Source organism: Micromys minutus (assembly GCF_963924665.1).
Source record: "Micromys minutus genome assembly, chromosome: 13".
Lineage (NCBI taxonomy): Eukaryota > Metazoa > Chordata > Mammalia > Rodentia > Muridae > Micromys > Micromys minutus.
The window spans coordinates 33620910-33641245 of record NC_137982.1 but is presented as its reverse complement, the minus strand read 5'-3'; the positions used below and the strand labels follow the sequence as shown (position 1 = coordinate 33641245).

The 20336-nt window shown below is 45.9% G+C and overlaps 1 protein-coding gene across 2 annotated transcripts in view; it reads right to left on the bottom strand.

The window, feature by feature from the left end:
* Positions 1 to 20336, bottom strand: part of TANC1 (tetratricopeptide repeat, ankyrin repeat and coiled-coil containing 1) — a 221004-nt gene that overhangs the window by 71684 nt on the left and 128984 nt on the right. Inside the window, exon 5 of one of the 2 annotated variants that reach the window (XM_080927145.1) lies at positions 10061 to 10165. In XM_080927145.1, coding sequence (XP_080783271.1) covers positions 10061 to 10165 — 105 coding nt within the window. Of the gene's footprint in view, positions 1 to 10060; positions 10166 to 20336 lie in introns of those variants that run through there. The other variant, XM_080927144.1, reaches the window with a different exon arrangement.

Below are 20336 nucleotides of genomic sequence, written 5' to 3'. Positions count from 1 at the left end.
CTCCTCTGTCCTAACTTAAGGCACCCACTGGGATGAGATTCTATACAGAGGCTCAACACGCTTACCAAAGCTGGAGCTCGAGAACAATCTGAGACAATTACACCATGTTTTGTTTGCTCTTGGACTTGTCTAGACATCCGAGACCTACACATGCTTGAACCTCTTTTGCCAACATGTGGAAGTTGAAAGACAATGAATGGGGGGGGAGACTGGAGGCAGCAGGGAACAGCCACGCTGGGTAGTTAACATCACCAACACCACGTTCAGCTCTGACTTCATCTTTCCTAAGCAACTGCAGAGTGTGAAAGCCAGATGGATTGTCCCCGGTTATGCCACGCCATGTACCCAGAATGGCAGCTGTGAGAGAGACCAGGCACACACCACAGGCTTGCTCTTGAAAACCTCCCTGGTTGGGGCATGAAGACTGTTTGCAAGGTAGATATTTTTTAGCCACTCTAGAACTACAGTTGTGAGACCGTTCTGTTTCTAGAGTCCTAGATGTCCCTAGATTATTTGGGTTAAAAGTGTACTATCCGTGGGCCCCTTCTAACACAGGTGAAGAGAAACAGCCCAGGACAGGTGAATCACACCTCTACCACAACCCTAGAAAAAGTCCCTTCCCACTAGAAACTTCAAATCACAGACCAACTCTTAAGGGAGATAGCACTTGGGAAAGGAGGGGGGAAACCAAATCAACTCAGCACAACCCAGGCACACCCAAAGGCTGAATGGAGAAAACAGGTTCTATAGGTTCTCCCTCCACCCCCCTCACCCACACACACCACCTTCATCCTCCAAACCTCACCCTTCTGCAGCTGCTTCAGGGTTCAGACAGCTCCTTATCTTAGGTGGCAAGGCGCCTGGGGGACAGGGGACAAGATGAAGATGGAAAGGGAAATAAGTGGGTGAGGGGGCAGACCTCAGCCGCTTCTAGACTCCACACCTCTCTCTCTTTTCAAAACAATCTCTACACTGCTGCGCCACTGTGACTGTGCCCCAGCCCCAGAAAGTCTAGCTTCTGGTTCAACCTGAAACACTCTGGGGAAAGAGCCAGAAACTCCACCCTGTTGGCAGCTGGCATAGAGGCCCAAAGCAGCTGTACATGCATGCTTGGCTGCTACAGAATTTACCCTGTTGACAAACATAGCCTATGGCTCACTTGGGGCTCGTTTGAAAGTTCTAGATCCTGTGCAGGGTCTGTACACAGACAAGGGACATTACTGTTCCGTGGTATAGGCACTTCCACCTCCACGCTGAACCTGCAGATAGAAAACCCAAGCTTGAGAGAGAGAGAGAGAGAGAGAGAGAGAGAGAGAGAGAGAGAGAGAGAGAGAGAGAGAGAGAGAGAGAGACCTACAAAAATCTAAAAACAACCAGTCAGTCAGGAATGGCGGTAAAGGCCTATAATCCTAGCATTAGGCTGAAGAAAAAGGACGGTTGTTGTGGGATTGAGACCAGCGTAGGCTACATAGGAAAAGCACAGCTAAGGCTACACAGCAAGACATTTGTCTCGAAAAATGACTCCCCTTCCCCCAACAAAACTAGTCATTTGAATCTCCAGTTCCAAATGAGCTGGAGAACTGTGGAACTCCAAGCCTAATGACTGAGTTGAAAAGACCCATTACAACTCATGATGAACTGTTCCCTGTTCAACCTTGGAATGGCTCTTACCAAAGTTCTAAAAGTCGTACTAGGGTTGAAGATAAAGAGACACACGTTCTTTATTTCATTTCGTATCCATAACATCACCAAAATTGCATTCCCTCCAGAGGCTCCCCAACTGTTTTGTTTATTGGGCGTGGGGGAGGAATGGGGGAAACACTATTTTTTTCTAAACTTCATCTGAGTGACCATCTCCTTAAAATATCCGCTTCAGACTGAGCTCCTAAATGCTCACTTAGCCATTCATCTCTCTTGCCTAGCTCACAGTACCTTCTTTACCTGGACTTCCACTCCGGCAGAGTTAACACCGAGTGAAGAATTACAGTGCATTCTGGGAGAGCAGAGGTCTAGAAGCACATAGAGTTTTGTTCCACTATGTTGCCAAGGTTAGGATTTTCCTTGAAGCTGCTTTGAGCTCCAGACTGATCCAAAACAAAGAGTCGGTTCTCATTCTTACAGCTAATATTAGTTCCTTCATCAATCATCGGGATACTTTACCCAGTATCTGTGGACTAAGGGCCAGAGGGGGAAAATACCTAATCTCAGCTGCAGAGTCCCAGGTTTAAATATACAAAGACTTTATGATACACGGATGTAGCATTGTGAGAACTGACCTCACGTAACCCCACTAAGCAAGTGGACAGTGATGCTCTTCTTAGCAATAACACCGTGGAACCCTCAGTGCGGAACCGTTGTAGGAAGTTCATGGATCTCTTCCCTCCTGCCTCTCTTAGCAACCCACACACAGAGCACTACGCATTTGAAGCAAACATCAAAGAACAGTCCATAGGCCGACTCTCTCTGTCACGGCCACCATCTTGTCAAATCTTCGGTGGCCTTCACAGTCAGTCTTTTTCTTTCCTTCCCTGACATCTCGGGAGCCAGATTAACTCCTCTGTACCAAGGCTATGAGAGACCACTTCTGGTAATGACCCTCCCTCAGAACTTCAATTTCCCGACTGATAACATGGCCATGCCCACTTCCTGTAGGATGTGAACCTCAGAAACCAGTGACACGTGAGAAATGCCTTCCAAACCACAGGATGGTTAGCGCCCCACCAGCTTTTCCAACCTGACCGCCCTTCTCAGCTAGTGCTTGAGTTTTTGGTTTTACACATTCACATGTATTTTCCAATGTGTTTATATTTCTCTCCTCCCCAAATATAACTGGTTATCGTTTTCATGGTCCAGATAGCTTCTTCTAAACTCACTATTCCAGGAGAAACTGTTTACTGTGCACACCAAACGTTCTCACTAAGACCCACACATACGGGTTCATTTCCCAGATAACATCCCCCACTTCCTTGAAGCAGGTACTGTTAGAAACATGCTGGGGCTAAGACCACTATCAGGGATCTTCTCCCTCTGTCTTTGGGTTAATCCAGCTAAGGTTCTGTCAGCCTTGCTTGTCTTTAAGAACCAACTCCTGGTCTCGGTGAGTCCTGGTGCCATCTTCCGGGTTTCTGCTGCACTGATTGAATTATTCCTTCCTGTCTGTTGGGTTTGGGTTTGCTTTGTTTCTGTTTCCCAGACTTTTGAGGTCCATTATTAAGTTACATATTTAAGCCCTCGCTGATGTGGGGCTTCTCCACGGTCCTTGATGCTCATTCCATAGAGAAGCAAACCTCTTCCTCGTCTTTGTCCTCTACAAGCACACTGGTTCTTGTGGATAGCTCCTGGTCACTCACTAGCTATGTGACATTGACCCACCGAAGTACACAAAGTTCCTAGGATATCTGTTAATCAACTGTGTTAAGTGAGATGGGCCCTGGACCAGACATTAGGCCCTTGGTCCTCATCTTAGGCATTTTTACCTGTGGCCTAGGTGTTGCTTAACTTCTTGTCCTCACTGACTGCTGCTACCAGCACTTCAATTTCCTTTTTTGTTTGTTCTTGCTTTTTTGTTTGTTTTCTTGCTTTGGTTTGAGGCAAGTTTTCTCCATGTAGCCCTGGCTATCCTGGAACTCACTCTGTAGACTGACTAAGCTGGCCTCTAACTCAGAGATCTGCCCGCCTTTGCCTCCTGAGTGCTGGGACTGAAGGTTTGTGCCACCATGCCCGGGTTACACTTTGATTCCTTCCTGGTTGATTCCCCTGAGCCACAGCAATTCCCTCCTTACTTCCCAAAACTAGTATTCTGCTAACAGCCCATTTATGTGCTAATTCGCCTTTTCTAGGGCCATAACATTTAAAGTATACGGTAGCTGTGAGCTCTTCAACTTACTCACCTCTGTATTTTGTTCTCATTTACCCCCTCATTCAACCTGCTGAGATTTGTTTCTGACTCTTTCAGTGCTTGGGGCTGAACACAGAACCAGGTACTCACTGTACCCTGAGCTCCAGCAGTCAGCCTGGGATGTAGTCTTGTAGAACTATCACCCCAGAACCAGAGGACCCCTTTAAACTAAGTGCAGCTATTCCCTCACCCCTCACCAATGCCTGGCAAACAGCAATTTCTTAAAGGTAAATTCCAGTGCAGACTTTAATGTGTACCAATTAACTTTCTGTACTCTGGTCCTGTAAAATCCAATGATCTGTTTTATGGGTTTTGTTCTGTTTTGTGTTGGAGAATTAACCCAAGGCACTGTGCATACTAAATGGGCTGGCACTCCACCAGAGAGCTACCCCCCAGCCTGCTCACGCTTTAAAAGGATCATTTAGCCACGCAAGATTTTGTAACATCATGGATTGGGTCAACTGGGAAAATGCTGGTTTTGCAAATCTTAAAAATGTTGGCACATTTTATTACACAATATCAAACCATCGTTATCATTAATATTAATCATGAGCTCTTAACTGATAAATCCTGAGACTCCACCAAGTGCAATGTAACACAGGACACATTTCCCCCCAAAAGTAACTTTCATTTAAAAGGTCGAGCTTCAGCGTGATGAATAGTCTGCGAGGTTTCTTTCTGTTTTGTTTGTCTCTTTCATTGAAGTGACAGGCTCATTTCTTGCTCATTTCACCCCTTTGGAATAAAGTGTGTATGTGATAAATGCTCAACTGTGAACAATCAGAGTTTGCCAATCATTATTTCAAATAAATGTTATGTTTCATTCGGAATGCTGCTAGTCTGGCTTGTAATTCAAATGATGGTAAAATGCTTTACCTGAAGACAGCCATCAGACATCGCGGGCGGGAGAAATGCTTTGTGCAGACTTCCTACTTCACCACCCAGAATACTAAAAAGATAGGTACTCAAGGGTCAGGATTTAATAACACTAATTATTTTCGGTGTCTTATCGGGGGAAGGCTTGAGTGAATGCTCAGTTCTATAAATGCAAGCGAACAGCACTGAAGGGTACCAGGACGCTCTAGGGGCAGTACCCTGCTCTGAAAAGAGGTGCTGAAGTTCGACTGAGGAGCAGTTTTAATTGTTATGAAGAGTTTCCGGCATCATTGTCCTGGTTTTCTCAATGTTACTGTGACCAGCATACCAACCAAAAGCAGCTCAGTGGAGGGAAGGGTTTACAGCCAACCATGGAGGGAAGCCAGAACAGGAACAGAAATGGCAGGGCACACTACTCATTTGCTCGTGCTTAGCTGGCTTTCTCACACAGAGCCGAGGACTACCTACGTAGAGATGGCTGCTACCCACAGTGGGCTAGGCAATCCTACGTCAATGAACAATCAGAGGCAAGCCTCCACCGAGAGGAGCCTCAATCTGATCTGGGCAGCTCCTCAACTGAGACTTCCTTCTCAGGTGACTGCAAGCTGTGTCAAGTTGACACTAAAAGCTAACTAGAGAAGACACAGAGGCATGTGTGCACAAGGCATACACACACACACACACACACACACACACACACACACACACCACAAAAGCAGGAGGGACTTCTTAGGGTTTCAGCGGGAGGTGGGCAAGACTTTATTATACACATGTGTAAAACTGTTGAGGAGTAAGTCGCTATTTAAGAAAAAGAAGTTTGACCTAATAAACACAGACAGGAATTTAGAGACACCTTAGGCCCACAGCACATATTATGAGAACCTATATGAAAGTCTTCCATTATGTTCAAGAAAAGCCCCTTTCTTAGAAATTAAAAACAAAACAAACAAAAACGCTATAGCCACGCCTCTCAAGCCCCTTCATTTTCTCAACTTCCTGGGGGTAAAAGCCAGCTGCCCTCATCAACCTCTTCTCCACTCACCTGGAAACTTCATTCATTCACCTCCAGTACTCTCCTGAAATAGCCCTACTAACTGCATCTTGATGGCGCACCTCCGTTTTTTATTAACTTTGCACACTGTGTCCTGCAAGGTGGAGAGTCCTGAGATACACACTGAGAGAAAGCGACGTTTCTCCTGCCCCCTCCCTGAGCATCCTCTACCTGTTACGGCGTCTTAACAAGACCCCAAGGCTACTCAGCAATGTCTTCTCGAAATAGAATGGTCCTTCTCCTTCCAGTCTAACTTCTCTGCACAGGGTGCTGAGATTACAGTCATGGACTGACCACACATCTAGCACGCATGTCACTGTTCTTTGCAAACCAAGATGCTGAGGAAAAGCGTTCGTTTTATCTTGGGATTGATCAACACCGAGCAATGTCTCATTAGATTAAGAGCTTTCTCACCCCTCCCTATCACAGGAGGCTTTGCTAAATGATTTAGTAAAGCAACCCTGACTGAGATACGGTTGTTCCCAATCCGGAGAAACCAAGCTATTAATTACAGTTTCGGGATCCCAGTAATTCCTGTGTTTCCTTCCCCTGTAGAGGAAGAGGTATTGTTTGGGGGCCAGGGGGAGGGACACAATGAGTGTTAACAACAGGATGCTCACGAATAAAGGGCCTGTTCTATGTGGTGCATAGGTTATGAGGACCATCTGACAGAGGGGGGTGGGGGAGGAATGAGAGAAGTATCGTCTTCTCCATCATTCCAGTCACTGTCTTTGCCAGAGTAAAAAACAAAAACAACAAAAACAGTGCGCTTCAAACATATTTCAAAATATTAAAAAAAAAGTACATCTTTCCTTACAGATGTTTACAGACTTGTGTAAACTTTAATAAACATGTTCTTTGCTTATCAAAAAAAGTTCATCTGGTTCAACCAACTTCCCAGGTGGCTAACTTTAAAAAAAAAAAAAAAAAAAAAAAAAAAAAAGGCTCGTTGGTCTTATTTTCTTTTGACTTAAATTCCAAACAGTGGGGAAAAAATAATCAAGAATTAATGGCTCTTGCTCTTGCCCTCTCCTACACTCTCTTTCTCTCCCCTCCTTGCCTGTCCTCTCCCCATCTCCTCCCCCGACCCATGTGCTCCTCTTCTCTATACACCTCTTCTCTCTCTCTCTCTCTCTCTCTCTCTCTTCCTCTACTACCCTCTTAACTCACCCCATGACCTGAATAAACTCTATTCTGTACTATATATAAAAAAAGAAATGGAGTTATGTGGCCAATTAAAACAAGGCAGTCTAGAAGAGTGTAGCTCAAACATTTGGAATACATTGATATTGTATTAGTCTATGTGAGATGTCCAAGGCATCTCAGAAGGAGTTGGGCTCCCTCAACTGTTACTGTGCTGAATACCTTCATGTCACTACTGACAGCAGCTGGAGGGCCACAGGGACATAAGAGCACCTGAAGAAAACATGGGAGGCAAGGAGGTCAATCCTTCAAGTGGAACTTGAGTGGCCATGCTAATATTAAACTCTGGAAATCAGAGTTTACCCATCATGCTTCTGTGCATGCTCAGCTTATTAGTCAAAGCTTAGTTGGTTCCACTCAGCATAAAGCGTCCACTTTAGGTTCAATGATCTGGACATAACACTTACCCTTTGGTACGGCAGTCTTACTTAACTCCGTTGAAACTTAAAGGATCCCATGATGATTACAAATCACACCACCCTTTGCTAATTGTCAAGTTCAATTTCGTTAGGCAACTGCCTCGCCATCAGCCAAGAGAGTGGCTGCTGGAGCTTGTGCCACACCATGGCTATCTCTACATATGACTATTAACCCAGAAATACGAACCATACCCCTATCTCACACCCACAAAAAGGAACACACCTCGTTTCTTAAAATTACCTAAGTGTACATGTCTTAGTGCTTGCATCTGCCACCTATGCACGTTGCGATTCGGGTTCTAATGGGGTCTGGGGAAGATGAGTCAGAGAGCTGGGATCTTAGGAATGAGAACACATACAAGTTTTGGCCACTCTAGCAAGACCAATAGCTGCTCTCGAGTTTACCTTGGCCCACAGTCAAGTATACACACACCTTCTCCTGCCAGGAAAGGCGTCCAAATCTGCTCAAGCCAGAAGAGAAAAGTTGACAATGAGAACTATTTGTAACCACTTTTCTTTGTCCAGAAAAAATTCTGTCTCCTCGTCTCATATCAGAAGAATCCAACACAGAACCCCATGAATCCTCCTGATGGTAACCATATCTAATACAGTCAAAACTCCAGGACTTTAATAAAGCTAGGACTGTGAAACCTTCGGTCACTGGAGATTCTGGTATTGGGTGAGAGAATTAATCTGAATTGAGCACGATGACTAGAACTCACATTTGAAGAATATTTCTGTTTTCCTTTCAATACATAGAAGAAAAACAAGATGATAGGCGAAGATTCTCTCTATGCAGTACAGCCTCTGTTCAGTCCAAAGTGGTCCCCCAAAATGGCAGTGCTGTGACAAGTCCTAAACGGAATAACTTTGGCCAGGTAGAAGGATTTTTATTAGGTAAACAGAAGCCTGAAGGAGGGCTTTTATTTACTAGGAAGCTCCCTTAATTTACCCCAAAGGGACAAGGGCATCTAGAAGCTAATTCAATTGAACAGCTGGTATTAGCTCAAAGACGCCACCCTGATGACTGTCACATAAGTTCTGCTTGCTTCTCTGCCATTCAACTCTTCTCTCTGTGCCTCCCCACCCATCAGAGACAGTCTTGGTTTGGTCCAATAAACCTTCCTTTCTATCCATGAAGCAGCCAGTTCAGTGGTGTCCCCGAGCCCTCCCTTATCTGACCTAAGTGGTCACTACCATGAACCCTCTGCCATCAACACACACACATCTACTGCTTTGTCCCCCTAGTCACAAATCTTCAATGTGAGCTCCTTCTACTACACAAATGGTACCCGGACCCAAAGAACAGGGTGGCCTCCTCGTTCCAGGAAGCCTGTCACAGCACTCAGTGCCTGCCCGGTGCATCCCGTGCCTGCCTGTCTCCCTCTTACTCACTCCAGCTTCTGCCTTCCAGTTCATTCTCAGGTATATATTCAGCATAATGTACTCCACTGCCCAGCCACTCTACTTCCTCCCATGCCTCACCAGACACAGAACACACACAGTAGCTACAATAGAAGAGGAAGGGATTCTCATCTTCACCACAAGGGAGGTAAAAGCGGACCAGCTGTAGGCACTCCACACTGAAAATCTGTCTGAGTGTTCTTTCCACGGACGAGCATCTTTCGGTGTTTGAAGTTATTAGAAGCTTGTGTTCACACCGAAGACAAAACAAGCTTTTACAGGCTAAGAGTTTTACTCTCATGTTTATGCAGAGAAACACACTACAGGTTTGAGGCAGTCTGTGGACAAATCAAATCCCAGACAAGAACAAATAAATAAATTCTTGGGTTGATTAAAAATAAGCAAACTAGCAGGTGGTGGTGGTGCACACCTTCGATCCAAGCACTTGGGAGGCAGAGGTAGGCAGATCCCTATGAGTTTGAAGCTAGCCTGGTTTACAGAATGAATTCCAAAAAAGCCAAAGCTATACAGAGAAACCCTGTCTCAACAAACAAACAACTAAAGCAAACTATTAATGTATCTATTAAACTCTACAAGCATTATCATATGTCACACTTACACTTTGACTTAGAAGTGGGTGTGGGGTGTGATACACTGACTTTATGACGAAAAGAAAAAGAGGCTTCAATCAGTTTCTATTTCCTTTCCTTTGTTCCTAATCCAATCACCCCTAAAGAAAATCACAGATGTTTAACCTTTAAGAAGCTTTCCAAAGTCACCATGGGCTCTTGAGTTTGTCTATGAAAGTCTCAGAGTCTCAGCCAAAGCCTGGAGGAGTAATGTGTATGTGTGCATGTGTACACACACACACACACACACACACACACACACACACACACACACACACACAAACTGGCTTTGTATGTCTCCCAAACCCAGAAAGGTCACAATTCAGATGATACAAGACCCAACCCTCAAACAACGCAAATACCAACCCAACAATTCCTGCCACTTGTATACAATTTCAAGAATTCACATTAGCTAAACAAATCTCTGTCAACTGCCCAAGGGGGAAAAACCTCCCAAATACATCTGGTTCAGTGAAACATTCTTGCAAGAGACTCTCAGGTTTCCTTCAGAAATAAAGAATGCTACTTACTATTCAGTCCTTGGGAAAAGAGACAGACATTATGGGAAAGGTGCTCTTACCAGTCTCACTGGGCTCTGAGGGCTTGGACCCTTCTCTGAACGGGATCATAACTGGATCTCCCGGCACCCTGGGGCTTTCCACATACTTGGGCTTCCTGACGGGACCTGCAGAGGGAAAGATCTGAGTGTAACTAATTTTTTCCAGATGCAAACATGGCTTCAGAACATACAATGTGTGTCCTTACCAGGACTCAAACACGCCTAAAGGCTGGCCCTTCCCTTCCTTGAATACACAGGCAGTCAGTCAGTCAGTTCAGAGCAGACACAGGAATGCCCAGCCTGGTCTGTCAAAGAAGGACAGGGTGAGCTCCATTTGGAGACTGTAAACTCTGATTGAAACCGAAGCCATTCTCCTCTGTTGCAGTTTCCCTGGTTGCCTTTTCTGTGTGTCAAATACGTGATTCTGACATGTTCAGACCTACACAGTGGTAAGGGCTGCTGTTCTACTGAGATTCCATTTCCTCTCCCTGGGATACAGATGCTTTGGTTGCTTGGTATCGCCAAGCCAGGAGTTGTGAATTACAAACCGCTGGCCTCGGTATCAGCAAGCTGAGCAGCTACTGAATGTAGGCCTCTGATGAAGCATGGCTGCTTTCTTGGCAGCTGAAGCAGCTGCCCTCAAGTGGGTGTGGCCAACAGTCCAGCACAGATCAGGGAACTGGAAATACGGAGAGCCTTATTCCCCTCCCCCAACCAAAACTTATCAGAAAAATCTGGCATTTTCATCTTATTTTTGAGTCAGGCAGACCTAACCGACATCCATCCTCCTGCTGCAGTCCCTGGAGTGATTACAGATATGTATCACCACACCCTTGGGATTCTTTTATAATTTTATGATATTTTTTCCTCCCTCCAGAGAAAGCTCTTCAGATTGTTAATGAGACCGAGTGGAACTCCCATTCTCTGCTGCTCGGGACAAAGACACAGTCACTCTGGAAAACAGCTAAGCAGTTGTTCAAAAAGCTCACCAGAGCTACCACGTGGTCCCTCAGCTCTACGTACATGCAGATGTATGTCCACACAGAAACTGGCAGACGTGCCCACAGCAGCGTGACTGCTGTGAGCAAAGACCCATCAACTGGAATATTAGGAATCAAGAAGAGATGAAGCATCTATTCCTGCTGCGACATGAATGAACTGTAAGTGTGCTAAGCCACATGAAAGAAGCTGGTCACAAAAAAGCCACATCCTAAATGAGTCCTTTCAACATGTAACTTCCAGTGTAGGTGAGCCTACAGAAACCAAAGGTTTGAACGGCTGCCAGGGCTAAAGATAGGCCAGCTTGTAGGGTAATGAGGGAGGCAATTCTTTGAAGGGTAACAAGATGTTCTAATATTAGACTCCAGTGATCATTCATAACACATTTGTGAACATGCTAAAAAAGAAAAAAAGACAACAACAACAGTTCTGCATACATCTGGATAGGTAAATGGCTTGGTCTATGAACTAGACCTACAGTGACTTGAAAAGCAAAAATAACACCTATTGGCACCGTTTAAATATCACGCTCCATTTTGGTCTGGAATCGCCTGTTTGACCTTGTCACAGCTTGCACAAGGTCACAGAGAAAGGGTGGTGGCACTGCCCCAGGTGAGCTGCAATGCTTGCTCTCTAATCAGCCGAGGCATGTGCCGACCAGGCCAGTGCCCCTCTTCATCCTCACAGTGAGAGGGTGACCCAGACACTGAGCGACCTCCTGTCCGTACATCTCATGTCGGGAAGAGCCTGCTCAAAATATGGCTTATGGTGAGAGATGCTGCCATCTAAAGGTTTACTGTAAAAGCATCTATAGGCCTAGAAAAATAATCCATTTCCAGCCAGTGGTAGTATGCTGCATCTGAGACAGGCTGTGTTATCAAACGAGCTTCTTTTTGGAAAAGGATGCTATTTCAACACGCGATTTCAAATGACTCGTGAAGTATTTAAGTACATGGTTGCTTTCAGAAATGACCTAACTCAGTCAGAAGGACTCCTTTCTGAATTTCAGTATGATGGTTACAGAAATGGGGAACTGTGTTCACAGTCTAGGTGGGGACCATTGCCTATACAACAGCACCCAGACTGTATCTAATGCACATATCCATCCCACTCAAGATGCAAAAGAGGGAAAACACAAAGGCTAAAGCATTTGACAGAAGGCCAGAACAGGGCAAAGAAACAGAGCTGGGCACATGAAAGCTATAAACTATATGGCTTCAGGCTGTGCCCAGTTCCCTACAACAGCAGCTCAGGGCGCTGCTATCTTGTCTCTTGCAGTTCAAGGATGAGGAGGTGGCAAAGCCTCAGATTACAACTGTCTGACGATGTGTGGCAGTTACAGCTTCAGTCTTACCCACTGCTCCAGACACCCTGCTCTGCTCACCAGAACTCACCGAAAGCTCATCAGCAGCAAATCCAGGGATCTAGTTCCGGGCTTCTAACAACTTACCCAATATCCTCAAACATACCCTTTCTTAGCAGTTCAGCATTTTCTTAAAACATGGATCACTTCTCAGGCATAGCAAGTGGTTACTGTGAAAGGTGGGCAGGCGCAAGGAGCCTTTTATACTCAGAGCCTTCAGCCACACCCATCTGCAAAGGATCCCGGTCTGAAACAGCAGTCCCGTCATCCAAACCCAACTACTAGAGAAGCAAAGCCAGGAGAGCAGGTTCAAGACCAACCCTGGGCTACAGAAGAACTTCCTGGACAGCCTGGGTAACTAACTTACTGACACAGCTTTCTAGCACATGCACAGCCTAAGTCAATCCCTCCTTCAAAGTCTTGCTTACAAGTTCACGCTTGCCAACTCAGAGGAACTGAGATGTTAAAAGAAGATTTGGACACATCCAGGTTCAATCACTGCGCCCCTCCTTTCTCATCTCCCCCTTATTCCGATCTCAGTATGTCTCCATGGTTAGGAGACAAAGAAGCAGACGGTGCTCTTACAACAGGGGCAAAAACCCATGAGGACACACAGACCAGACCAGTTTGGTTCCGGGGTATAGACAATAATGCTGGATATGAATGGGGATGAAGAACACAGTGAAGAAACAACACCTTTATCAGTCACTAGCTGCCCAAGCTAAACACACATCTGTGCATTCAACCTGGGGAGAACTAGTAACCTGGGGAGAAAGGCACAATGTTCACCACTTTTAGGTCAGTAAACCGAGGTTCAAATTAAATCCAACAATTTGCTCCAAGCACTGAGAAGTCACACAGTCGTCTCCACAGTTCTGAAGCCCAGGATTGAGCCTCCAGGAGGCATTCTAGATTGAGCAGGAGCAGGGGATTCCGTGCAGGTAGCAACGTTTTCATTCACCCCACGTGTCCCTGATGTCCCCTAACTTTTACTAGCAGCAGAAATATTAAAGCGAATATAAACAACTGTTCTCTAGCATGACCTCTTTATTTAAATTGCTTTTCGAGAACAGCTGAACCTCTAACGCTGTAAAACAAGATACATTTATAGGCGGAGAGGTTTTATTCTTGCCCCAATTGATCGTTAGAGAATTCCTGCACACTTTCTATCAAGCAAAGCAGATGAAGACTCGTTTGCCCTCTCTTCCTCTGAAAGACCATTAAAGTTGCAGTAAAGGGGATTAAACAGAAACAGCCAAGGAGAGGAGACAGTTACAGGTAAGAACAAGACTTCTTTCTGCGGCAGGGAAGAGAATCCACGGAGCAGACGATGAACCAGAACAGGAAAGCTAAGGGGTCACAGAGCTTCAGAGTCATAGACCAGTCAGAGACAGGGCCAGTGAGGACAAACCCGCAGGGGGGGAAATGTTAGGCCTTTACCTGAGCCAGAAACATTTCTTCCCTGATCCTGAATTTATTTCTAGGAAGGATGAATCCAAAGCTCCCGAGAAGTGTAGTGTTAAAATGAAAAACTGGGATTTAAAAAAAAAAAAAAAGTGATGTGCACACTAATGGGCCAAAGAGATATGCATTGCCTACTCTCTACTCAGCTGCAGTGATACGGACAGACACCGTGGACGCTACAGTAGGACGGGACGTAGAGAGCACATAGCTGGCACCTCAGAGCACAGACTGAACAGTCTGAGCGTTCGGCAGCAGCAGTGCCTCAGCACATAGTCTTAAAAATAAGAATATGGGGACAGATGATTCTATCAGCTAAAGACCCTGCCCCACAAGTCACTTGACTGACACAGTATCATAAAAGGACTGAGGAAGCTGGTAACACAGGGAGGAAACACCCCCAGAGAGAAAACAAGGAGCATTCAGTCAGGGATGTGTCAGCCAAGCAGGCTACAACTGTAAAGTGAGGAAAACGGAGACTGTATCGGTACAGTCGCCCCCACTGGTTGTCACCCTGAATGACCATCTCTTAAATCATAGCAACAATGACCTGGGTACCACCCATGGTAAAAGTCACTCCTAAGACAGCAGCCACCTATGAACACAGAGTCACACTGAGAAGAAAATTTCCCTTAAGTCCCTTCCCTCGGGGGAAATGACTGCCTAGCACATGTCCACGCCCAGCTTCTGTTTAAAACAAACACTACGCATCCCCTAAGTACTGACTACTTTAAATGGAAACAGCTCTCCTCCGTAAACAAACCCAGACAGGAGACTGCCCAGAGAGCATGGTGCTTCTGCCACTGTCTCCGTTTTAGGCAAGAGTTAAAAAACAACAACAAAAATAATAATAATCCAAGAGTGTGAACTAATGTGTTTCCTTGGCCAGATGCCTCTTCCTGGTCACCTCTGACCAGGTGGTTGTCTCCGACGGCCACGTGAAGAAACTGTCTACCTTTTGTAGTGTCCCCAGGTGGTTTTTCTATAGTGTGGTCTGAGATTGACAGGATCTCAGACCATACTTCAGTAGCAAAAGGGAGAGCGCCACCAGTGACCACCCCACTCCTGTAGGCTAATAGGCCCTGGTGGCAATGTCTGACTGAGCCCTGGTCAAGACTGAGAATCTTAAAGTAATAGTTTTCTTTGTCACAGTTGGCCCATGCCAGCCATATGGAGCCATATGGAGCCCAAACGGCCATATAAGAGAATGTACAATTTACCCAGGCTAACCTGAAGAGCACAATCCTCCTGCTATCACCGGTGGAGGGCTAGGATTAGAGATGTCCACTTTATATCTGGTAAGCGGGCGTTATTTATCCGTTTATCTTCAAGACAGGGTTTCTCTGTGTAGAGCTATTCTGGAGCTCAGAGATCAGCCTGCCTCTCCCTCCCAAGTGCGGGGATTAAAGGCCTATGCTACAACTGCCCCGCCTGCTGTCTAACTTTTAAATCTCTCTCCCTATACCAATCTGCTTTCCCCAGCTCTCTATGTGCCAAAAAAGGGGCATATCTCACAATGATAAAGGACCCTGGAAACCCAAGGATACAAAGAAAAATGCGCCAAACAGAAGATACAGACATAAAGTTTCAGGCACCAAGTGGTCAGAGCACAGTAGATTTTTCTCTCAGCTGCTTTAATCCCAGAGAAGGTCCTGAAAGACATTGGCAAAGCCACCAGAGCCACTCTGTTCTGCAAACAGGAGGCTGGGCCTGGCCCCGCTCAGCCTGGCCCCGCTCAGGATTCCATCTTTGCATGCATTCCCTTTCCCCAGTGGCCGGCTTTCCTATTCTTTTGGACATTTTCATCTCTGCTGCTTAGAAAATGCCATATAAGGCATGTTTCTAAAGGAGGATGGGAGAAATAAAGCAAGCTGGGCTCCATCTCCAGGCAGTGAAAGGGGGGAGGGCGGAGGTTACTTCTCACTTCAGAGTGTTTCTGTTGAAAACAATTCTGTGCATGTGACTGTGTACAGTTGGGATGAATACCTGAGGGTGCCCACGGGGTGGTAGTAGGGGTCCCACCATTTCCCACACTCTTAACCACTGAGCCATCTCTCCAGCCCCACCTATAGGTCTTGAGACTTTGCCACTTCCTGAATACAGTGCAAAAGAGAGACTGATGGCATGGCACAGTGCTGTCACTAGGGAAAGTATGAGAGCATCTCCTGAGCTGTACGTGAAGGCGAGGGGGCGGAGTCACAGTAGGGAATACTTGCAGTGAGGGGGTGGAGTCACAGTAGGAAATGCTTGCAGGTGAGGGGGCGGAGTCACAGTAGAAAATGCTTAAGTGAGGGGGCGGAGTCACAGTAGGGAATGCTTGCAGGGTTGAAGGTCTTCCTACAGATACTGACTTCAACAAGAAAAGGTTATTTTGTTTTGTTTTGTTTTGAATGCATTTTACTTAATTGTTAAGAAGTAATACCTTCTTAACAATTAAGAAAAAAAGTTAAATTTGCAAATACTTCCTCAAACTTTCATTTAGGACATTGGCTTCAGCACACCTATCCTAGCTCTCTACCTTTCTGTCAGATAGAAAACTTGAAGAGGCCAATGAAGAGCAGGTGGCCCACCCATGCAAAGATCCCCTCCTGTGGGAAGGTGCTGAATTCCTGCTCCTTTCTTCCTCACTAGCATCCAGCAAAGGGTCAGCCTCGCCCTCAGAACCATCTGCATCTCATTCTGCATGTCTACCTAACCTCTGTGCACAGACATCAAGGATGGAGAGATGCAGACTTCAGTCACTTTTACATACAAACATCTATGAAGAACTGCTGGAAAACCTTACAGATATAATTAGAAAAGAAAGAAGAGGAAGTATGGGTTTGGGTTTTTTTTTTTTTTTAAGCATCTGAGAGCTGGAAATGTATCTCAATTGGCAAAATGTGTCATAAAGCTCTGAGTTCAATTCCCAGGCACCACATAAAATGAGATGCAGTGGCCCGAGCCTGTAATCCTAGCCCTTGGACACTAGAGGAAGGAGGCTAGATAATTCAAGGCCATCATCCTCGGCTCCACAGTGAGATCAAGGTTTGTCTGGGCTACATAAAATCCTGCCTCAAAACGGCGAAGATCGTACTGGCAATCACAGTTAATAAAGGCCTCTCAGCCGAGCTGGATACTGAGACCATCAAAGATACCTAAGCCCCTCTCAGACAGTGTGTAGACCCTGCAGAACAGCTGACACCTTCAGCCACGCAAGAGGTGCAGCTGCAGACAATGCAGAACAACCCGGCTTCCGTTCCGCTGGTGAGGCTACCAAATGTTTAAGTGCTTTAGAAAAGACCTGATGCTTTCACACAAAATATATCATACATATTATATGACCCTGCCAATTCCACTCCCGAGTCCCCTAAGTCCGGCCCCAAGGGAAAGGAAACATATGTTTATACAAAAGCCTGTGTGCACACAGTTGGAACAACTTCATTTGCGATCACCTCAAACTGGAAACTCTCGAGGTGTCTTCCAACCGGCAAATGGACAAGCCGTCAGACGCATGTAGTGGACTACTTGTGAAACGGGTAGTAAAAGTTTATTGATATCCACCATGACCTGCATGAGTCCTAAGGGCACCCAGCCATAAAGCTGAACGCAAAAGGCTGTGCACTCGATGACTCTAGACAACACATGCTGGAAAGGTGAAATGCTGGCTTTGGAGAAAGACGATGGGTTTCCAGGGCTTTGGGGTACAGTATGAATATACTAGGATGAAGAACCTGTCTCTGTCTTCATTATGGCCATGGATGTCCAATTTCAATGCATTTGTTGACGCTGAGGATCTACACTGAGAGATGCCCCCATTCCCTCCTCTCTCTTTCCTTTGGCACGTGATGTGGACATGCCCGCAGAGTAACTTTACAAAGTTTGCATGCGGCCTTCAGGTAATGCTGTGTTAGAAGCGTGTGATAACGTAAGACACGGCCACAATCAAGCTAAGCCACTTGATGTCTAGAGGCCTGCAGAGAGTCGGGGTTAGGGTAAGGTGAGGCGAGGGGCCATTCGGAATTACCCACACAGGTCCTAGGATGAGAACGGAGGGAATACGGCTGAAAGAGAAAGGTTATAAGGTAAAGACAGAAGTAGAGAGTGGATTGATGTGGCCAGAAACATCTAGAACCACCGGAAGCTACAGATGGTAAATGTGCTCCCAGACAAGGATTCTGTGGCTTAGAGAAATAGGCGTCCGAAGCTGAAACCACCAAACGAAGACGACTTACCACTGTAGCCCCAGGGAACACACACTCTCCAGTACCAATCTGGGAGTATCACCTTACCCAACTCCTCCCAAACCCTCCCCCATGACAGACAACTTCCAGTGACTACGTTACCTGTGCATAATGTGGACTAATAAAAAGAAAAGTCAGTGTCTCGTTTCAACCATTATGAGTTTGACTGCTCCGTACTTGAAGCCAACTTTAATCCTAACATAAGACACACTTGGCCCTAAACTCACCTTTCCTGGGAGGAGTTTATCAGCTGTCCTACAATCTAAGCAGAGTTTAGAACTAATTAAGAGCTGAAATAAACACAAAAAAGCAACCCGATTGTGTTATATTTAGGAACAAGCTTCTGCCAGAACCAGAGAGTATATCTAGTAGAGAATTACTGGTCCTTAAAAAAAAAAAACAAAGTGTAGTAAATGGCTGAGCAGCCTGCGGGTCCTACCTGAAAAGCAATGTAAGACTCATTTTAGAGACTAAAGGCCTGTCTTAAAATAGTCTCTCCACCTGGTAAGGTCAAGCCTTCCTTTCAAAGCATTAGTGGAAGAAAAGGAACTCTTGAACCTCCAAGTCCCTCCTTGTCCTCTGTTTCCCACCCAGGGTACCCATCATGCCTCACTGCCCATGTCCTTGAAAGTGCAAGGCAGCCCAGTGCTGCACTGTCGGCTATGTATCGAGGAGGCACTCCAGGCTCAACCACAAAGCCATCTCTGCGGTCAGGACCTTACTGTACACGGTCAGCAAGCAGAAGTACAGACTGGGCTTGTGTCAGACAAACAGGCTTGCTAGTGAGAGCTCTGAAAAGCACACGCCTCTGGGTGCTGAAACATCTGCAGACGTCATGCAGTGATGCTGGTCACTCTGGAGTCTAACCCTCACGCTTACTGCTGTTGCCTGCAGTGACCCAGACCACTGAAACCCCCCTCCGCAGTGGGGCTGACTCTGTACGTGTTCTGGGTTCAAGACAACAGCAAGAAGGATTTCTACCCTGAACACACCACAATCCAGGTGCCTGTGGGACTTTTGTTAGTGAAAGCTGCTACAATGTATCTGATCATCTTGGACATCTGTGCTTTTATATGTGTGCGCACAGGGTATCCATGCCTTTGCTCATGTAGAGGCCAGCAGAGGCCACCAGGTCCCTCAGAGTTGGGGCTGGAGCTAACAGGCACTTGCTAGATAAGAGTACCAGAATCCACACTCATGTCCTTGTGACTGAGCAGAAACCACCTGTTAATCCCTGGGCCATTTGTCCACCTCAGGTTGCTTTCTTTTCTTTTTAGAACAACTATAACTGATCTATCTTTTATCTAAACTTGGTGATAATATAATATATACCCAAGTTGTGGCCTCTCTTTGAAGAACAAAACAATCTTTCTTTTAAAAACTTGCTGCTAGAACAGTTAAGGGTTACAGAATTTAGAAGAAATCCTCCCTGGAACACTCAGTATTTACCACAAGGTGGCGCTGCTCCGATGCCAGTTTCAGACAAAAGCCCTGAGGTTTGCTGGGAGAGGTTTCTTCCCCATCAAGGCAAGAATGATTGCCACCCTATGCAGTATGAAGTCCTGGATGTTTTTAAGGCTTTAGGGAACGCATATTTGCTTAGCAGTACAATAAGGAATCCAATCCCAGAGGCTACAACTTCCTGCCCATTGTACACTTGGCCTAACAGAACAGATCCTGAACAACGCACCCAGATAGGCAGGTCCCATTCTCACGGAGAGCCAACCAGGCATCAAAGTGGTTGCAAAGGCCTGAGCGCTCCTAGTTACACAAGGAAAATTCTGAAAGTCCGTGCACACTTAAATCAATACTGGAATAAATGGATTGGGAAAGAGGCAACTCTCAAGATATAGAATAATCACCAACAATGTGCATAGGTACTCCACGCTCAGAAGTGATGAGTTTCGCTCCAACCCTTACCAGTGGGCCTCGCAGTGACCATGCAGAGAATAAAGTGTGTTCTTTATGGGGTGGATTGAAAGAGGAAGGGAAGAAGGCAGGGTAAGTTCCACAGAGAGAGTGAACACCCACAACCTTAGCTGGTCGATTAAGATCAACATCAACAGAGGTAAACTACACTGTTGGGTACACACCTTCAACTCTGTGGGATGAAAAGCCACCCCAGATTCCTAAGTCCTGGCCAATGGTGAGAAAAACGCCAGACATGTTCCAATAAGCAGGCACCCTACAAACCATCACACCCAAACCACCAGGGTCATCAAAGCAAAGAATGCCTGAGACACTGTCACAG